Here is an 18474-nt window from a genome sequence, read left to right on the forward strand (position 1 = left end):
AATGATCTCTATGATTAGACTATTGCAGTTTATTCTCCATTTGTCCTAAGGAATATAATGATTCTCATTCAAAAAACATCACTTTGTAAGAAGCCATTGTGACTGCCAGTTTATAAAAAGAGGATATTTAATGACACTTCACATTTTGTCAGAAATGTGACACTTTTTTCTCTGGTTAGATTTGTTAGGACAGAACGAGGCACACAAAGTCCAGCAGCATTTACACAAAGTAAAATTCAAGTATTTGACTGGATGGTGTTACTCCACGTACAGATGCTCTTGAAATACAAACAATGCTCTGAGACTAATTCCACATTTTTTGAATGTATATTTTCTACTCCCTCACACCTCTTCCTTTTTATTTCTCTCTATCTCTACTCATTTCTTCAGTTTCTTCTGTGCTGCTTTCTTCTTCACCAGCTGTAACCGTTTCATGGCGTTGAGCTGGGACTCTTGAGATGTTGGTGCTTTCTCTCCCGGTGCAGCCTTTGACCCATTCCCATTGTTCCCGTTACCTCCGACGTTATTGCCCCCGTTCCCTCCAGCACCTGTCTGGGAGCTGCTTGGGGAGCTGGCCCCTGATGACGCAGAACCTTTCCCTTGGCCTTCACTGCTCGATGAACGGTTCAGTGGCTGCTTACCCAGAGTCAGAGGTGGAGGGGGTTTCAGATTAACCTGGCTGGAGCCATTTCCATTGCTACTCCCTGCTATCTTGGCACCCCCAAGTCCTGACTTGGCTCCAGCTAGCCCAGACAGCCCGGCAGGCTTCTGACCAGAAGGAGTTGCCAAGGTCTTGTTGCTCCCACTCGGGCCTGAAGAACCTAGTTTGGAGCTAGCGGGAAGAGATGAGCTCGGTTTGGCGCCAAATGCAGCCCAGCCTGTAAGACCGCTGCCGGAGGAGGAGGAACTACTGCTGGTGGGATTGGCTGATGTGGGAGGTGGCTACATGAAATAAAAAAGCATCAATGTAGATTATCAGAGTGCAACACAAAGTCAACACACCTAGTACGGTATTGTTATACTGTGATAATAACTTCTAATGTTTTGAAACTGAGACCTCAGGAGGACAACAATATTTCTGAATTCAAACACTACTTGCCTAATTGTCAGTGAGACTATATGTTGAAATCACACTCCTGAGACACCAAATGGGGATTTTTATACTGTCTTTCTGAAGATTTAGGCTCTGTGTTTATGTTTGACATTTTAATATTAAGGTTAACATTAAAAGTACAGTAACTGAAGCTTTTTACCACCTCGGGATAAATAATCCAATTTAAGATGCATATCATATGAAACATTCAGTGCACTAACTGATGTAAATGGTGTTATGAATGAGTGTACCAATCTCCACTCCATTCCTCTTGCAACACCTACAACTACTTCATCAGACCCTACTTTACCAATTAACACTCCAACCACCGTAAAAGCGCTTCAACCTTTGTGCTTTCAATCAAAATGTGACTGTATGACACAAGGTAACCAGTGACTTTGTATGTGAAGAGATAATTCAAAATGACCCAGAAATACAAGCTACATTTCGGAGCATCACTGCTAACATCTTCCGATTTGAAGCCATTGTCAGTGGCGAATTCACTGTAAAAGGGAATCTGGTCTCTTACCTATAAACAGACAACAACTATTAGCTGTTGTTTCTCTAACATTATTTATTCAGCTGAGTTACCAACAAACTAAACAGGAGCGTGATTTTCTTACTTGGGCAATACTTTTACTGCAAACTAACATAACTTTCACTCCCGACATGAGTGGTATTAACATAATCAGTGACTACAAGGGAGCATGTTTTGGGGTCAAAAAAAACTTCATGTCGAACTCCAAATAGCAAAAAGTGCTCTGAAAAGTTTTAAAACTCATTCCCTCTCGGGAAATGATATGGTACTGGAACACTATCCCAGCTGCAGAAGTCAGTGGTCTGATCCTTGAAAATAAATGTGTACTTTCTGCTTGCTTTCCTCTTCAGGGATTCACTGACTTTTACATCAGTTTTTCAAACTGACAGCAATTGCTCTTTTCCCTCTGGCTACCAATAATAAATTACAGATGGGGAATCCCAGTTTTTGCTTAACCTTAGGTTGACACAGGAGCACATGAGTGTCAAACAGGTTGGTCAAATATTTGTTAACTATTCACAATGACTGCGTCAGACATACTAAGTCAACACGTACCTTCACTTCTGTTCTTTTGAAGGCTTGGAAGGTGCTGGCTGCGTCTGTTTTGAGTTTCAGCTCAGTCTTTTTCACCAGCGTGTCTTTTACAACAGGAGCTGATGATGCAGATGCAGGTGACGGTTTCTGTGGAGGTTTCTGGGCCTTGTGGACAGAACAAAATTAATTAGTTTTACACAGAACCAACACCAGGTCCTCCTAACATGACTGTGGACTGACTGTACACGTCATCAGTGGTGATGGGCAGCGAATACTTGACCATAATTTAATATCCTCACCATGCGTTTCATTTGCCTGGTGCAGCGGGCACAATACCACACCAGCCGTGGGTCATTTACTTCTTTGTCTGTCACCTGGGGCTTATGACAGTCCTGGTGGTACAGATTATGACACTCCTGACACTCCACCAGCTGATTTCCCATGGTCACCGTCATTTGTCTTAGGTTATTAAAAACACAACAAAAGAGTGAACATAGGAATGCAACACAGAGGTCACCAAGTTTAACTGTCCAGGCTAGGAAGAGATAATTGGAATTGGAGCAATATGAACTGACATCCTGAAGCTCAAGCATTACTGAATAATTATATTTACTAATAATTAACATGTACCTGCAAACCACACAAGCCAGGCCCATCTCCATGGCAAAGTCATCAGCGTTAGTCTCATCATAGTCATTTATGTTTGGCAGGAGGTCTTTGCTGGTCTGAACAGTAATTGGAGAAGAACGATTCTCCAGTTTCTCCGGACGTGGCTTTTTCGGCGGGTCCACCTCTCCCAAGTCAACCCTGACCTGTTTTTAAGCAAGACAGAATGAGGTCAGTTTGGACAATGCATGCCTAAAAACACTGTCAAATTATATCTACCATATTATCACACATGTGGAACTATGCACGTATGCTTCTTGCACTTTAAGAAAATCTCTGGACCCGGATTTCCCCATCATGCGATTAACTCTGACCTGAACTGCATGCTTGATGCAAAATACTGCTGCAGGCGTAAAAGAAAACTAGAAATCCAAAATGTAAAACAACATTGCATTTTCCTTTCAGCTTTCTTAACCGTCATTGCAAGATAACAGACATGTGCTTTACATATGAACATGTACATTTGATCACGACTTGACAACTTTCGCAGTTTATATTGTACTACTTCAGAAAGAAATCACATTAACAGGCATCACAGGACTCAAACATGGAGGTCAATTTTCCTTGTTACAGTCTAGACAGTTACAGCTTGTCTTTTAGCACTTTGAAGGTGCTAATGTGCAATACAATTTGATACCTCTTTTGAGTCTTATTACCATCTTCTTAATTTGCCTGGTTACCTCCATTCCCCCTCAATCTAAATTGTAACTCTCAATCAGCCTTAAGTCATGTGTGAGATACTTGTGAAGGAACTAACATTGAAACAGCTCACAGCTGTCCATGACACATTGTGGCACTAAATTATTCTAATTCACATGATTTAAAATGCATCAGGTACCTTTTCAGAGGGCCTCTTCTCTCCTTCTTTCTTGCTCTTTTCCGAGCTGGATTTGCTACTTCCGCTGCTGCTGCTGGAGGATGAACTTGAGGAAGACTTTGAATCTTGTTTACTTAAGCTCAGTTTTGACACAGATACCTTTGACACCTCTATATCCTAAAGATACAAATACACAGAGTATAAGAGCATTTAATTGTGTTCAAATTACATCCCAAAGAAACTGAAAGAGAATTTGACAATAATGAGGTAGGGTGTGAATAAAAACATGTCTGTCTCCAATTTCTTACTTTTTGTGATGAACGGTAGGATGAGTCACTTCCTCTTGCAAGGGACTCATCGAGTAGACTTTTGAGTTTCTCAGCAGAGTCTTTACTCTTAGAGTGCAAATAACTCAGTCCCTTCAGAAAGACGGGGTCCAACTCCAAGCTGACAGGTCCAGCCATGGCTTAAATTGAGAATCATAAAGTATTGTCAGTTTTCCAGGCCTCAATTTCAACTTACAATGCTAAGTCCCACTACTAAAGTCTTTCCTAGACATGTTTTGTTAGACAAGTTAAGTGATTTTCCAAATTAAACTCAAAATAAACGAACAAAAAAGCTGCAGGATCTGTATAGACAATATAGTGCTAACTTGCAATGTCAATCGACTTGGATGAGACTTTCAAGATTCATAGTACAGTAAAACTCTTCATCGACTGAAATAACAAAATATCTTCGCTGCAGTTGATACAACTCAGTATCACCTTGTAAAAAAAAAAATGGGTCTCTAACATGGGGAACTTCCTGGAGTCAGTCTGATCTTAAGTTCATCCTGGTGTTAGGATTTAGCTATTTATTGGGCTCTTAACATTATATAACCCTCCTCCCCCCCCCCCCCCCAAAAAAAAACAACAACAACAACAACAAAAAAAGATTTATACCGACGCATGAAAATCTTTAGAAAGAATAAGTATTCAGTGATAACTGTATGTTTCTTCTGGGCAAAGTTTGGAACTCATGCAATGTCCGTGTTTATATCTGAAACATTTTAAAAGATGACAATAAACACAATGAAAGGACGGGAGGACAAGAGAGGAGAGAAATAGATGAAGAAAAACCAGTGGAAGTCAAGAAAAGACGCCTTAAGTCGACCAGGATTTAAATTTGAAGTGTTCACTCCGATGACCAAGTGACACCTGGACACTGCTCTGTAATCTTAATTACTCCATGGCGATTTTACATTATTTTCATGCTTTCAGGTAGGATCGTCTGAAAAAACACGAGTCTCTTTGTTGAGCACCAAATCTCACAGCTGCCCTAATCTTTACCTGCTGGGTTTACTGAAGGGAAACGTACGGAAGCAATCAGTTCATTTGGTTGCTATTACGTTATTGGTCCGGACCGGGAACACGGAGCAGCGCAAGCGGCTAAAGTTTACTCTGAGCTGTCAGTTATAAATTAAAGTTCACAGCTTATCGTCTCCACTTGAATTACGTTACCTCACACTCTGCTTCTGGTAAAAGTCGGACCCACAGCCCGGTGTTGTTGTTCTACTGAATAACTGAAGGATGGGCTGCACTTCCTACAAAGGAGCGAACGTTCCGTCTTGCAACCGGTGCAACAGCCAAATATGTCCGGAATCTTTAACAAGCGGAACCTTATCAGGAAATTGTTTTTTTTTTAACTCAAGAATATTGCATATCGCGGCTCCTGAATTTAATGTTTAGTGAAAAGTACAATGTACACCGATTATATACGTACCGACGGAGCACTTTTAACACATTACGCCGTTTTAAGTATTTATTTATTCCGAAGGAGACCGCAGAAGGCGCTGTGGAGCTGTGCTTGCCCACCTTTAGCACAAGGGAAGAAGAAGCGGCAGCATTTCAGGGATGTTCTCTAACAGCGTGGTTTTTACTGAACCCGCCGTGGTGCATATTTCTGGATATCTCTTGCTATTGTAAGTACCTCTCAACGTCGTTCAAAGTGTTTGGTCCACCTGGTATTTTAGCTTACACTCCCCAGCCGGGCATAGCGACACACATCCTGAACTAACGAGGGACATCCCATGTCTTTTAACCCACAGTATTGTTGTGTTTTACAATGAAACACACTGAGGTGAAGAAGCACCAGGGTCCCTCCCTCTACTTAGAAGTTTGTGCCCAGAACGAGGAGCCGCGTCTTCCCCTGCACACCTCCATTGTCCTGTTTCTCCTGTCCTACTGCGAGTGCAAGTCTTTCACAGTGTTTCTGGTCTTCAACAAACAAACCAGCCCGGAGTCTCTGAGGAGTCAGCTGCCAGCGTCTCTGAATGTCTCTGCCATCCAGCTGGAGGATCTCCCACAGCTGGTGAGGGGCTGCCGTCTCCCCGCTGTGTTGGATGAGACCGGGCGGCTCTGCAGGGCGGGGCTGGCAGTGGTCCTCAGACATATCATCAACAAAACCGTCGCGGCAGACCCCTCCAGAAATGATGTACTGACACTGCTGGGGTTCAAGAAGACATGTCTGAAGGCCTGTGCTGAGGTTGGTGGCAAATACATGACAAAAATACAAGAAAGAAATAGAAAGTGCTTAAATAGCAACTTTTTTTTTTCTTCTCACATGCAAGGTGCATGAAGATGATAAGTGTAAAAGGGTTAGGTGTTTTGCAACAAATGAGATATCAAGAACAACTATATTAAAAGACCTATGTAGTTTGGCTTTTCTCAAGCTGTCACAAGTGATCCCGATAGTTTTGACTCTTAAAACTCAGTCAATCCATCAATATATTCAGGTGAATTTTGGGTAAATATGTCATCATCAGTGCTGTGCATACAGATTGTGTACATACTGATTTACAATAAACTAAAGTAACTACGATGTATAAGTTACAATTACTGAGAAGAACATATAATTAAATTGAAGTTATTAAAATGTTAGGGATTACAAAGGGGTTACATTTGAATATACTCTTCAGTGAAAAGCTTATATAATGTTAATTCTGTTGCTTCTGTTTCACAGTAATCAATGTTGACTGCTTTTGGGAGATTTACATTGCCTAGTTAAAATCAAGCTTTTAGGACTTTTCATTTTTATTGTCCAGTTTAAATCATTTATTCGAAAAGTAATCAAAATAAGTTGCATTGAAGAAATTAAAATGGTTACATTACTTATTACATTTTTAACAGTCATACATTGCCTTCCCAACACTGATACCTACAGGGAAGCATGCAGTTCAGCACCAATGAAGAATCATTTTTCTATAATCAATTTGAAAAATGAACTCGTATGTAGTTGGGTTTCAACTAATCAGGTCTCAGTAGATCTAACAAAATTCACTAACCTCACAACTTGTTTTTGACATTGTTCTTCAGCATTAACCACCCAGGATATTATTCAGAATTGATCAGGTTTAAAGTCATTAGTGGTTCTCTGTGGGCTGCACTCGGTGGTAAACTTATTTTCTCAGTGGTATCATACTTTGACCAACTTCACTATAACATTTCATACAGTGAACCGTCAACAAATGTCTTTCAGTTTTGATTGAGGCTGCCGCTAACAAATAATTTCATTATTGATTAACCCATCGTTTATGTTCTCTATTACCTGGTTAGCTGTTTGGTCTAAAAATGTTAGAAAATGGTGAAAAATGTCAATGAGTGTTTCACAAAATTGAGGGTGCAGCATAAAATGTCTTGTTCAGTCCCAACCAACAGTCCACAACCAAACAACATTCTGTTTATAGTCATGGAGAACCAAAGACACCAGGAAATAGTCACATTTAAGAAGCTGTAATCAGAGAACTTAAGCTTTTTTTCCCCACACAATTACCCAAAATTATTATTTGATTATTAAAATAGTTGTCCAATTCATTTCTGCTGAGTAACTAATTGATTCATCTTGTAATCATTGCAGCCTTAGTATTGAGTGACTGTAAAGACGGTGCTGTATTTGACGTCAAACCTCTTGTCATTCCTGACTCTCAGGTCAGCAAGTGGACCCGACTCTGTGAACTTGGCATCCCCTCTGCTGTAGAGGAACACCTCCAGAATCCAACAAATCAACATTGTCAACTGCCTGTCTCCATTCTCACCCTCGAGCAGAGGCTCGCTGAACCCGTCAAAGTCCACAACGATGACAAAATACGGAGACAGAAACTCCAAGAGCAGAGACAGAATGAAAAGAATGAGTCCTCTGAAGGCCAAGAGAGCCTGGACTCTGAGTCCAAGCCTGGGCAGTCGTCCCAGGCCTGTGATGGTCTTGAGCTTCGAGCGGCTCTGGCCAAAATGTCTGTGGATGGAGTTCCAGCTTTGACCACCAGAGAGAACTCTGAGATCAGGAAAGTGAAGACAACAGATTTGCCTCAGCTGGAGCATGTGTTCGCTGAGGGACTATACTTCACTCTGACTGATGTGGTGCTGCTGCCGTGCATTCATAAGTATCTGGTAAGAGCTTTAGACGAGATGACATGATTAATGTTTGAGTGTTGTCAGCAATATACCCTTGTGGCTGCGGACCTCCTTCCTATTAGCTTCAATGATTGCCTAATCTGGATCCATGAGTACACATCAAATGCTTATTTGATTTTATTGTCAATGTCTTTATTTCCTACATATGTCTTATAATTTCAACACGCTGACACACTTTCTTTAAGAAATATTCTTTCAGCAAAACACATGTTATTTTTCTGTCCGTCAAAGGCTTTGTCTTACCACTTTAAACAATAACACGCATGACTGAGGTGTGATGTCACCAATCTGACGTTGCCACTCAGGCCAGAAGGACCCACATTACATGTATTTGCTGGCGTCTTAATGCCTTTTATTATGATGACTTATCAAATTGTGCGTGATGTATAGTTTTGACACTCCGGTCAGGGTGAGCAGGCGGTACACCCAGCTCCTTTCACATCCATCCAGGCACACTCTTGACTTAAGAAGACTCACTGCATCAGACTTGGCATAGGTTTTGCTCTCTAAGGTGGTCCAGAGCCACCTGGCAACGACTGATAAGAGCGTATGGGAGGGTTTCTATTCAAATGCAGCAGGTTGAAATGCTTTTCACTTTGCTTTGGGAACGATTCTCTCTCTGCAGCAGATCAAGGGTTGGCAGGTTGTTATGTTGACCTTCAAATTGTTAACTTAGCATTTTTTTTGAACACTTTAAAAGCTGGCAAACATTTTCTGATTATTCATCACAGACAATGATTTTAATGAGCTTGCTTGTAGCAATCGGAGTAACTGCAGTGGAGGACTGAGAGTTGTTTAGTACAACTGTATATCTTTATTGATCAGTAATGCTGCATTGTCAGGCAGTGATGTGGGACTCAACCTCCAATTCACCTCTCAGCTGTCTCCAGCTATTCCCTGAGTGTGGGAATAAACTGAAGTTCCCACAATGAGGCTTTTAGTGGTCAGCTGTGCTCCAGTGGTTTCCAGTTTCACACTCAGCCTAGCGTGTCTCCTCCTAACGCCATTCACTGTCCACGACACACGCAGCCACAGTGGATCCTTTCCACTCCGCCCACTCATCGTACTGCAGAGTGCCCCCGTCTCCCTCTTGTGTCTTCGTCCCTCTTTCTCTCTTATGTCTTCCACACATTGTCACATGCACTGATACAGCTTCTCTGATCATGTCACTGTTTGTGTCTTTACTCTCCCCACCCGCCAACTCTTGTTTTGATGTTTTTCCCGCTGGCCCCTTGTGTGTGTCCATCCACCACTGTGATGAGTGAATTCTGGTGGAACCTGACATCTCGCTTCGCTGGAGATGACACTTCAGTCGAGTCATTTAATCAATATCTCCTTGTTTTTTTTTTCTTTTCTCTTTCATTCCTCTTTAATAGTGTTCCCTCCAAGCTCATGCCACGAGCTCTCTACATCAGCTTCCCCACCTGCTGCGTTGGTACAGCCGTGTTCAGGAGGTACCTGGGTTGCTCCGCGCAGCCGAGGATTGTGGGTTACTTCTGTCCATCCCCCAAGTTCCCGCGTCTAGCCTCCCCGTGGTCCCATCAGAGAACAACCCAGCCAGCCTGCTGGCACAAGAGGAAGGCCAGGAGATGACCACACAGCTTCCTTTTGTCGGCGGCCCCAGGCCCACAATGACAAAACTTCAAGTAAATCATTGTTTTCCATTACTTATCTCTGTGCACGCGTTGCCTCTATACGTTCTCCAAACATTTTTGCTTCCACACTTGCATATACACTGACCTAGACTTAAAGTAGCTGTCCCCCAGTGTCCCTTCATAGCACAGATAGAGGGTTTGCAGGCATCGACTGGTTGTTAACTATTATCCCTGTAATTTCATGCCTCCATTTTCTGCCGATTTAGCCTTCAAGAGTGTAGCTCTAAGATAATGTTTCGGCTTCTGGCAGGCTTTCTAAATTGTTGATTTTTTTTGTGTCTTTCTGCCAGTTCTTTAATGTTAATTGCTTTGTCACAGAATTGTCATTTTAAGTGGGCTCTTTAAGGATTTTGGGCTACTTGTCTGTTGACATTTGTTTTCTTCTCATAGGTTGTAAATAGTACAGTCAATTTTTAGTCAAGACACTGAAACAAAAAAGGGACCTTTCTTTAAATGAAACAAATATGTTTATAAGAAAAGTATCCTCCTGCATTCAGCATTTTTTAAAAGGCACATTTCAGTATTCTCAGTGGATCCTTGTTGCCACTTGCATTAGTGCAGACAGTGCACATTCAGCCGGTCCTCATTTCAGGTGCAATAAATACAATGAATCCAGTCCAAAACAAAGCAAAGTTTTACATCCATACTTAGTTGTTGTTGTAATGGTTGAAATTCTTGGTGCTCTACTCCACACTTTTAAAATGCTGCTCCCTCAGGAAGCATTGGCAACGGTCACATGCATTTATAGTTTCCTTAGCTCCATGCCACCCCAGATATTACCTCTGCTCTGAACTAGCTTTTTTTGCAGCACAAGATAAGCAGGCCCAGCTGTTTAAAAAGATACTGTCTCTTCAACCCTGACTAACCTCTCACTACTGAGCCCTCAGACTGTTCTCTTGGCCTTTTTGCTCTCCTCGCTCAACAAAGATATTTCCTTGATTTCCTGCTGGCTGTGATGTGCATAACAATATATTAAGTGACAAAAAGGGAGAAAGCAGGAGGCTTTGGAGAATTTGGTTGGGGCTGAGTGAGCTGGGTGGTCAGGATGGGAAGTGTCTTAAACGTGCCATGCTGCCAGATTAAATTGAGTTAGGCCCAGATGTGAACAAATGACAGTTTTCATGGAAGGTTGAAATCAGGCATTAAAAGTGAGAGGAATGTGCACAAAGACACATACACAATGGCCACCATTCTGTCTCAGCCTGGAGGGATTACAAGGATGGCTACATGTCGCCACCACCCTGTCTGCAGTGCAGCTGTTGCCTTGGCCTGTGTGTGTGTGTGTGTGTGTGTGTGTCTCTCTCCTCTCTCTCTCTCTCTCTCTCTCTCTCTCTCTCTCTCTCTCTCTCTCTCTCTCTCTCTCTCTCTCTCTCTCTCTCTCTCTTTCTTTCTGTCTCTCTCACCAAGGCAAGTACATAGAGACAGAGAGGTCTGCTGTCTGACATGGTGGCAATCGATCCTTCACTGCTGCTAACCAGAGGCACCAGACTCATCTCGCTACACTATCCAGAGTATAAATGGCTCATAAACTCTCCCTCTTTCTCAGTTCAGTTAACACACACCAGTGCATGGCAGTCAAACTGCCTGTGCAATGAGCTGTAGAGACACAACCTGTGATCCAAATGTAAACAAAAGCGTAGGCCCAACACTTTCATTTCCTAACAAGGGCTAACAGTAGACCACAGCTTAAAAGATACCAGTAAAAACAGAGTTTATCTTGAAAGGAATATAACTCGGCTAAAACGATGAGTTAAATAAAAACTAAGAGGAATCTTTCAATTTTTTTTTACTGGAAGAAGTGGGCTCACAGAAGCTGGAGCTCCAAAAACAGGGATTGTAGACACAATCTATGTGTAAACTTTATTGCAGGAAACTTTCACCTGGACCTATTGGGTTTAAGGCTTAACCAAGAAACCAAGCTTCTTTTTTCCAAGCAGTGTCCACCCGAAAGCAGCTTCAGAATACAACTATAGTGCATCGTAATGATGTGGCCAGACCACTTTCAATTCAACGAATAAAGACAGTTTTTGGCCCTGGCTACATATTATATTAGTTTATATTACGGTGTTAAACTTTAAGTACATTTTAATTGCTTTTTACCCTATAAAAAGGAGTTGGTCATTTTAAAGCTGGATTTTGTGGTGTTCTTGTATTGGATTGCGTTGTAGTGTAAGGTTGTTGTTGTTTTTTGTTTTGTTTTGTTTTTTACATATTTTGGCTCTCCTTTAATGTAGATAAAGAAAACACAGCATAACACTGTTCAGCCCCATTGGGCCGTAGTCAGTCAACACACAAACAACTGAAGTACTAGTTCAACCTATAATGTTTATTGTAGAGCTGTGCATTACATGTGTACATGTGTTTTGATCACAGTGTTCATATTTTTCTGATCTCTTAGTTTATCTTATTAATATGTACAGAAGGAACCATGAGTCTGGGGCGACTAGTGAAGATATTAGAATTCAATAAAAAAAAAAAATCTTTATTGATATAATAACAACTTAAGAATTCGAGTGAAAAGTTGAATCTCTGAAAATTGTTCTTGGATAGTATTTGATATACTCCTTTTATGCTTCAATTACAGCTGTACCCAAGCTGCATGGACTCCAAAAATGTGTGCAAAACTGGATAAACTATGTTATTCCAGCATAATTTTACGATGTTCCAAAGAGCTTCTTGTCATGTCAGGAATCTTCGACTTTCTCAGTCTTCAAGTGCATCATAAATGTTAAACAGGGTTGAGGTCAGGAGACTGTGGAAGGAAGTCCAGGACAGTCAGCAATTCTTGGTCTACTTTGGTCTTCCAGTAGTTCTTCAAAGCTTTGACGTGTGTTTGGGCTCATTATCCTGCTGCAGTATGACTCCTCTACAAAGATGCAAACTAAGGGATGCATCATGTCTCTAAAGAATGGAGTTCTTACTTCTGTATCGCTGTATTGTCAATTTGTCAATTTCGTACTCATTTCTCGTGTTTTCAAATGTTTCTAAATTTACAGATTTTTCGGATTATTTATCAGTTCTCGAAAATATGACAAGACAAATGTGGTTTCAGACTTTTGGACTCCTCTGTATACATACAGTTCTGTGTTGAGTTATTTTGGTGTACAGGCCTTGAAGTGATGCCAAAAGGTATATTAACAATATTTTGTTTTACCATTGTACCTTCAGAATACTTTCTTCTTCAGTATAAATGTCTGTTTTCTTCTTTTTTAAATTGAATTATTGTAGCAAAGTTCTGCCATACAGTACAGCCATATTGTATGGTAGTAATAACTAAATGGTAATGCACAGCATTTTATACATAGTACTGTCTACACTTTAGGCACAGAAGGTAAAGTGAGGATAATTTAAAGAATAATTTCATAGTTTTTATGTATTGATTCATTTCATACAGAGCGCACTAAACAGAAAAAAAAACAAAATCAAATCAATACTTCATGACCACGCTTGGCTTTAAAACAGCATCAGTTCTCTGAGGTACATTTTCATTTTCACTCATTCTGTTCCAATGCCTCTGTCTCTTTATGTAATCCCAGACTGAATCAATAAAGTTGAGATCAGGGCTCTGTGTGGTCGTTTTCATGCTGCAGAATGAATTTAAGACCGATCAAATGCCACCCTGATGATTTGTTTGATGGATTCAAATCTGAACATCTAAAGTACCCAAACGTTTTGCACAGTTCTGTATTTTACTCGGAGCACTTTGATAAAGTTTCACATTTGGGTAATTTCAAGCGAAAACATTAGTTGTCAAGTACCACTACCTTGTAAATAATTGTAAATTGTAAACCAATATGCACGATATTTTGCTTGCATCCATATTTGTTTCTTCCATGTGTGTCATATAGCCTAATAACAGTTTAAGCACAAAGTGATTTCATATTTATTATTGGGCATTTAGCATCATATTTGTATTATAGTGGCTTTCCATTCACATGGGGGTAAAAATATAGAGCTGTCAGAAAATATTTTCCAGAAGATACTTAATAATAGTTCAACTGTACTAACTCAAATAGACTGCTGTGACAAAGTAAATAGTTACTGCTTTAACCTTCTCAAATGTAGTCCAGTAGAAAAGAAAGAAATGTGCTGTACCTTTGTTGCCCTTTTCTATGTCTCGTGTATTTAACTGAACTGGTTGTGCAGGAGTATTCACTATGCAGGTGAAGAGTTGTTCTCTCCCTTGAGGGTGATAAGTGCTGTAGCCATATTTCTTCCTGGGGTCCAGCTTCAGATCAGTGTAAGCAAGGTGACAAGGGGCATGTTTAAGAGCAGTTCTCTTCAAGTCACTTAATTTCAACCATTTGGACCACATACCCTCATGGCTGTAAAGTGGTTTCTATGGTAACATGTTTTTTTGTGTGCGTGTGTTCGTTCGTTCTTCCCCTAGGAAAATGGTATCGAGGCAGTCTTTGCTCCCCATCCCCGCCCTGCCTGGACCCTCCCATGGGACAGTTTACCAGGAGCTATCAACCCCACTGAAGGTAGTCAAATCGAGCCTTCTGGCTCTCCTCTTTGCCTCCCCCTTTTTCCTTTTTGCCCCTTTGCCCTTGCACTGTTTTATTACTGCTTCGGTTTGTCTTTTTCTGTTCTGATGCCTTTTTTCTTTACTTACTTCATATTCATCTGTTTCTATCTGCATCCAAACCTCCTCACGCCACTTTTACCGCCTTCATCTCTTTGTCGGCATACCTTTACATCACTTGATACTCCCTCTAAATTCTTGTTTAACTTCAGTACAAATACTAATGATACTGTATACAGAGCGAGGAACATGTATAAATATTTACATCAAACCTCCCTGTGCTACTGTGGACTGGTGCTTTTCAGGGGCACCTTCCATTGACATGTTGCAGAGCTTTCTGTTCATCCTCAGTTGGATGTGGTTTCCCATGAGGCCCCCCTAATGATTTTTTAAGTGCTTATCTACATATTATTCTCCTTAAATGTTGCAGGGGTGTGTGTGGAATTTGTATGTGATAAAAAACTCAACACAACAGAAACACACAAAAAAATGCATACACTGCTTATGTTTCATTTGTGCTTATGCCTCATATATATAGCATATCCACCTTTTTCCTTTAAACTGACATGGAGATGCTTTAACATGATGTATCGTAGTGTACATCAGACAGTTATGATACAGACAGTTAGACAGACATGCAGGCAGTTGATCTGAGAAAGATGGAGTTTCGCTTGGGAATATTTTAAGTTCAAAGCTGATGATGCAGGTGAGCCAACCGACAGGGATGAAACTGTGTGCTCTGCTCCATGAAAGTTATGGGGGTGGCCTGCAAATCCCTCTGCATGTGAGCTTCAAGTGCAGCATCTGAGTGAATTATTCACCAAGGTGGAAACTCGGGATGTCACAATACCTGAAATGCATAATGTGATTGATTGATGCCTTTATTTGTGGTGTAAAAGCACAGAAAAATAAACCTCCTTTCTACCCTGCTGCTTTTTCGCTGCTCAATATTCGTGTTTTGCGGGTCAAAGTGCTGATGAGAAAACAAACAGTTCCAAAAACCTAAATAATACAGTGTGCTATACAGGTACAATGTACAAGATTAGACCCAAAAATCAAGCACATATTATAATCGCTTGCTGATTGCACTGTACGAGTAATTGTTTACACCCATTTGTAACCAATTAATGTGCTCCCACAGTGCAACTTAATCATCTATTTCTATCCCAAACCCCACTGACATCTAAAAGCTCCACCCAAAACCTCCACTCACACCTCAACAGAAGTACTCTTGATGATGTGGGAATTGTGTCTATTCTGGGAGTGAGAATCATGTAGAGAGACTAAATTTTAGCTGTCCCACTTTTGTCAGCACTCTGCATGATAAACGGCACTGTTGATATCTCCTTTTGCAGTATTAGCCTGGTAGGTAGGTAGCTCCTGCGTTTCAGTACTGTGTAATTAAAGAGGAGCAGAGACGAAAGGCAGCCAATTTGTCCTGAACCTCAGTGCGTAGGCTTTCCCATCTATCTGCTACTACAGTATACACAGATGGTTGCACATATGCCTGCACGTACCGTACCGAAAATTGCAGCAATTTTCCCTTACGTATGCATACATATTTCCATGCCTACAAAATAACATGCACAAGTCCTTGAATCCGGTCTTATTTATATGTATTGGCTTATCATTTATTGTGTAACGTTTGGTTTTGTTTCTGTACTCCACAGCAGTGGATTTAAAATGAAACAATGTCTAGGAGGTCAAAGTGCTGACTTTCAGCTTCAATTTGAGTGTTTACATACACTTTCAATGAGCTGTGTAAAAATTGTAGCCCTTTTCATCCATAACCCCAATGGCTGAAAAAGGCTACAATTTGTACAATATGGACCTCCAAGCAGAAAGTCACCGCTTTAACCCTCTAGTTGTTGTTCCATTTGAAATCCATTGTGCTAATGTTGGACCCAACAGCAAAGAATTATCTCAATGATTTATTATGGCACTGTTCTTTTAGACATGTTGGGTATTTCTACTTCCATGTCTACAAAGAATATAATCACATTCATGCATCTGTGAAAACCAAGTTTGACTCCTTTGCATGCAGTGGTAATAAATCCCACACACTGACACTTAGGTATGAACAATACATCGAGGAACAAAGGGACTTCTGTGAATGTGAGGTTTTTGTCCTCCTTGCGTCAATGGCTGCTTCGCTAAATATAGTGAGGGCTGTCTGCAAACAGGTAAACAGCAACGTGAATAGAGGGGCCATTGTATGGAGCAGCCAGCTTCATGTCTCCAACACTTCACTTAATAGAAGGAGGATGAGAGGTAGAAAATAAAGCAGGATAGCATGATGGAGTGTGTGTGGCAGTGGTGAGATAGGGGTGAGACAGCATGAGGAGAGACAAGGGTTATCAGGAGAAAACAAGGCAGGGGAGGAGGGGTGAACGAGACAATGAGGCATAAAGAGGAAGGGCTGGTGAGTAAACCGCATAGTTGTCATGCTTGAGACATGCTGCTATTAGGTCCTTCAGGGTTGTTTTGGTACAAGGAGATGAGATGAGTTCCCTTGTCTGTGTCTTGGGTTACAAGAGTATGACAGAAGTTGAACTGCTGGAGTGAAAACTGGCTTCATTTGTCTCTGTCTCCCTGCTTCGACTGCAGCAGGGACGTGATTGAGATTTCACAAATTCCACAGTTGACTGGTGTGTGTGTGTGTGTTTTCTTTCCTAGTTATTGGACAGAAACAATGAGCCAGAGAAAAAAGCTTGTGGTCTTTAAAAGAAATGTTACTACCTTTATGTTGCATTACTTAAGCATGAAATCCTCATGTTTTCTCATGTTAGTGATAATTGGACTTGGGAACTTGATATAAGGGCAAAACCAAAATTTGTATACTTATTTGGGAAGCCAGTCAGGTAGAACGTATTGATTTGTGTGTATTAATGATTTATCTTGTTTTCACCATAAATATTTCACAATTACAAAGTTTCAAAAAGTTTTCAATTTCCATCGCAAAAGCACATCCCTGTTCCCAGAAAAATTGAGTGTGAAATATAAATAAAAACAGAATGCAATAATTAGCAAATCATGTAAACCCATATTTAATTGAAAATAGTCATGTTGAAAATGAGAATTTTTTTTTTTTTTTTTTTTTTTTTTTTTAATTTTTTTAGAAGATATGTGCTCATTTTGAATTTGATGGCAGCAACACATTTCAAAAAGGTTGGGAAAGGGGCATTTTTACCGCTGTGTTTCATCAACTCTTCTTTTAACACCAATCTGTAAACATCTGAGGAAACCAGTTGCTGGAGTTTCCAAAGTCAAATGTCCCATTCTTGCCTAACGGTGGATTTCAGCTGCTTAATAGTTAAGAGTCTCCTTTGCTGTACTTTTCATTCACGATGCTCCAAATGTTTTAAATGGATGACAGGTCTGGACTGCAGGGAGGCCAGACTCTTCTCCTATGGAGCCATGCTGTTTTAAAACGTGCAGAATGTGGTTTGGGATTGTTTTGCTGAAATAAGCAAGGCCTTTCCTGAATAAAAGTGTTGTCTGCATGGCATCATATGTTACTCCAAAGCCTGTATATATCGGTCAGCCTTGTAGTGCCTTCCCAGATGCGCAAACTACCCATGCTATGTGCACTAATACATCCCTATACTATCACAGATGCTGACTTTTGAACTGTGCACTGATAACAACATGGGTGGTCCCTCTCCTTTTTAGCCCAGAGGAAGTAGCATCAATAATTTCCCCAAAAAATTTCAAATTTTGATTTTTTTTTTTTACTTCATGGAACAGTTTTCTGCCTTGGTCTGTCTGAAATTAGCTCAGTGCCAGAGAAGGTGGCAGCGTTTCTGAATCATGCTTACATATGGGTTCTTTTCAATTTTAACCTGCATTTGTGGATGCAGCGATTAACTGTCTTCACAGATAATGGTTTCAGAAGTGTTGCTGAGCCCATGCAGTAATTCCCACTACAGAATCATGTCTGTTTTTAATGCAGTGCAGCCTGCCTTATTGGGATGCTCTTTTTTTTTTATACCCAATAATGTTACTGGCAGCTGTGGGCTTGATTTTGGTGGGTCGGCAGCTAGAAACGACTTTATGCGCAAATTACCATACAAACGCGCAAGAATCGACTGCAGACTAACTAGACTGTACCATGTTGTTTTGTTTCCTTTTTGATGCTTTCCTAGTATGTCATGTGGTTTATTGATCTGATTGTTTGAAGCCAAGTGATTTACAGATG

At 40.7% G+C, this 18474-nt stretch overlaps 2 protein-coding genes across 5 annotated transcripts in view; one reads left to right on the forward strand and one right to left on the reverse strand.

Annotated features, from left to right (window-relative positions):
• ints12 (integrator complex subunit 12) lies at nt 1–5247 on the reverse strand. Of its 2 annotated transcripts, none has more exons than XM_069168051.1 (7): nt 4977–5134; nt 3957–4114; nt 3670–3825; nt 2796–2977; nt 2465–2624; nt 2187–2330; nt 1–942 (listed from the first exon to the last, which is right to left on the reverse strand). In XM_069168051.1, the coding sequence occupies exons 2-7, from the start codon at nt 4110–4112 to the stop codon at nt 379–381; spliced, it is 1362 nt and encodes a 453-aa protein (XP_069024152.1). In that variant the 5' UTR covers nt 4113–4114; nt 4977–5134; the 3' UTR covers nt 1–378. The 2 variants fall into 2 exon arrangements, with proteins under 2 accessions (XP_069024152.1, XP_069024150.1); XM_069168049.1 differs by lacking the exon at nt 4977–5134 and adding an exon at nt 5148–5247 and having other exon boundaries at nt 2–942.
• Nucleotides 5248–5520: 273 nt separating this feature from the next.
• The window catches only part of gstcd (glutathione S-transferase, C-terminal domain containing), a 45930-nt gene continuing 32976 nt past the window's right edge, over nt 5521–18474 (forward strand). For 2 of the 3 annotated variants that reach the window (XR_011179112.1, XM_069166720.1), the window contains exons 1-5: nt 5521–5608; nt 5735–6171; nt 7614–8072; nt 9473–9742; nt 14142–14235. Coding sequence is in view for 2 of the 3 variants with exons in the window: in XM_069166720.1 (XP_069022821.1) it covers nt 5752–6171; nt 7614–8072; nt 9473–9742; nt 14142–14235 (1243 nt within the window). In the remaining variant the exon portion in view is untranslated. Of the gene's footprint in view, nt 6172–7613; nt 8073–9472; nt 9743–14141; nt 14236–18474 lie in introns of all 3 variants that reach the window. The other variant, XM_069166721.1, reaches the window with a different exon arrangement.

This window comes from Embiotoca jacksoni, unplaced genomic scaffold, assembly GCF_022577435.1.
Source record: "Embiotoca jacksoni isolate LCO1_2020_lvr unplaced genomic scaffold, fEmbJac1.0.p SCAF_4, whole genome shotgun sequence".
NCBI lineage: Eukaryota > Metazoa > Chordata > Actinopteri > Embiotocidae > Embiotoca > Embiotoca jacksoni.

Coding starts and splice junctions, on each gene's coding strand:
- ints12 (XM_069168051.1), bottom strand. CDS start 4,112: ATGGCTGGACCTGTCAGCTTGGAGTTGGACCCCGTCTTTCTGAAGGGA. Junction 3,826..3,956: donor CCTACCGTTCATCACAAAAA/GTAAGAAATTGG, acceptor TTGTATCTTTAG/GATATAGAGGTGTCAAAGGT. Junction 2,331..2,464: donor CCAGGCAAATGAAACGCATG/GTGAGGATATTA, acceptor TCTGTCCACAAG/GCCCAGAAACCTCCACAGAA.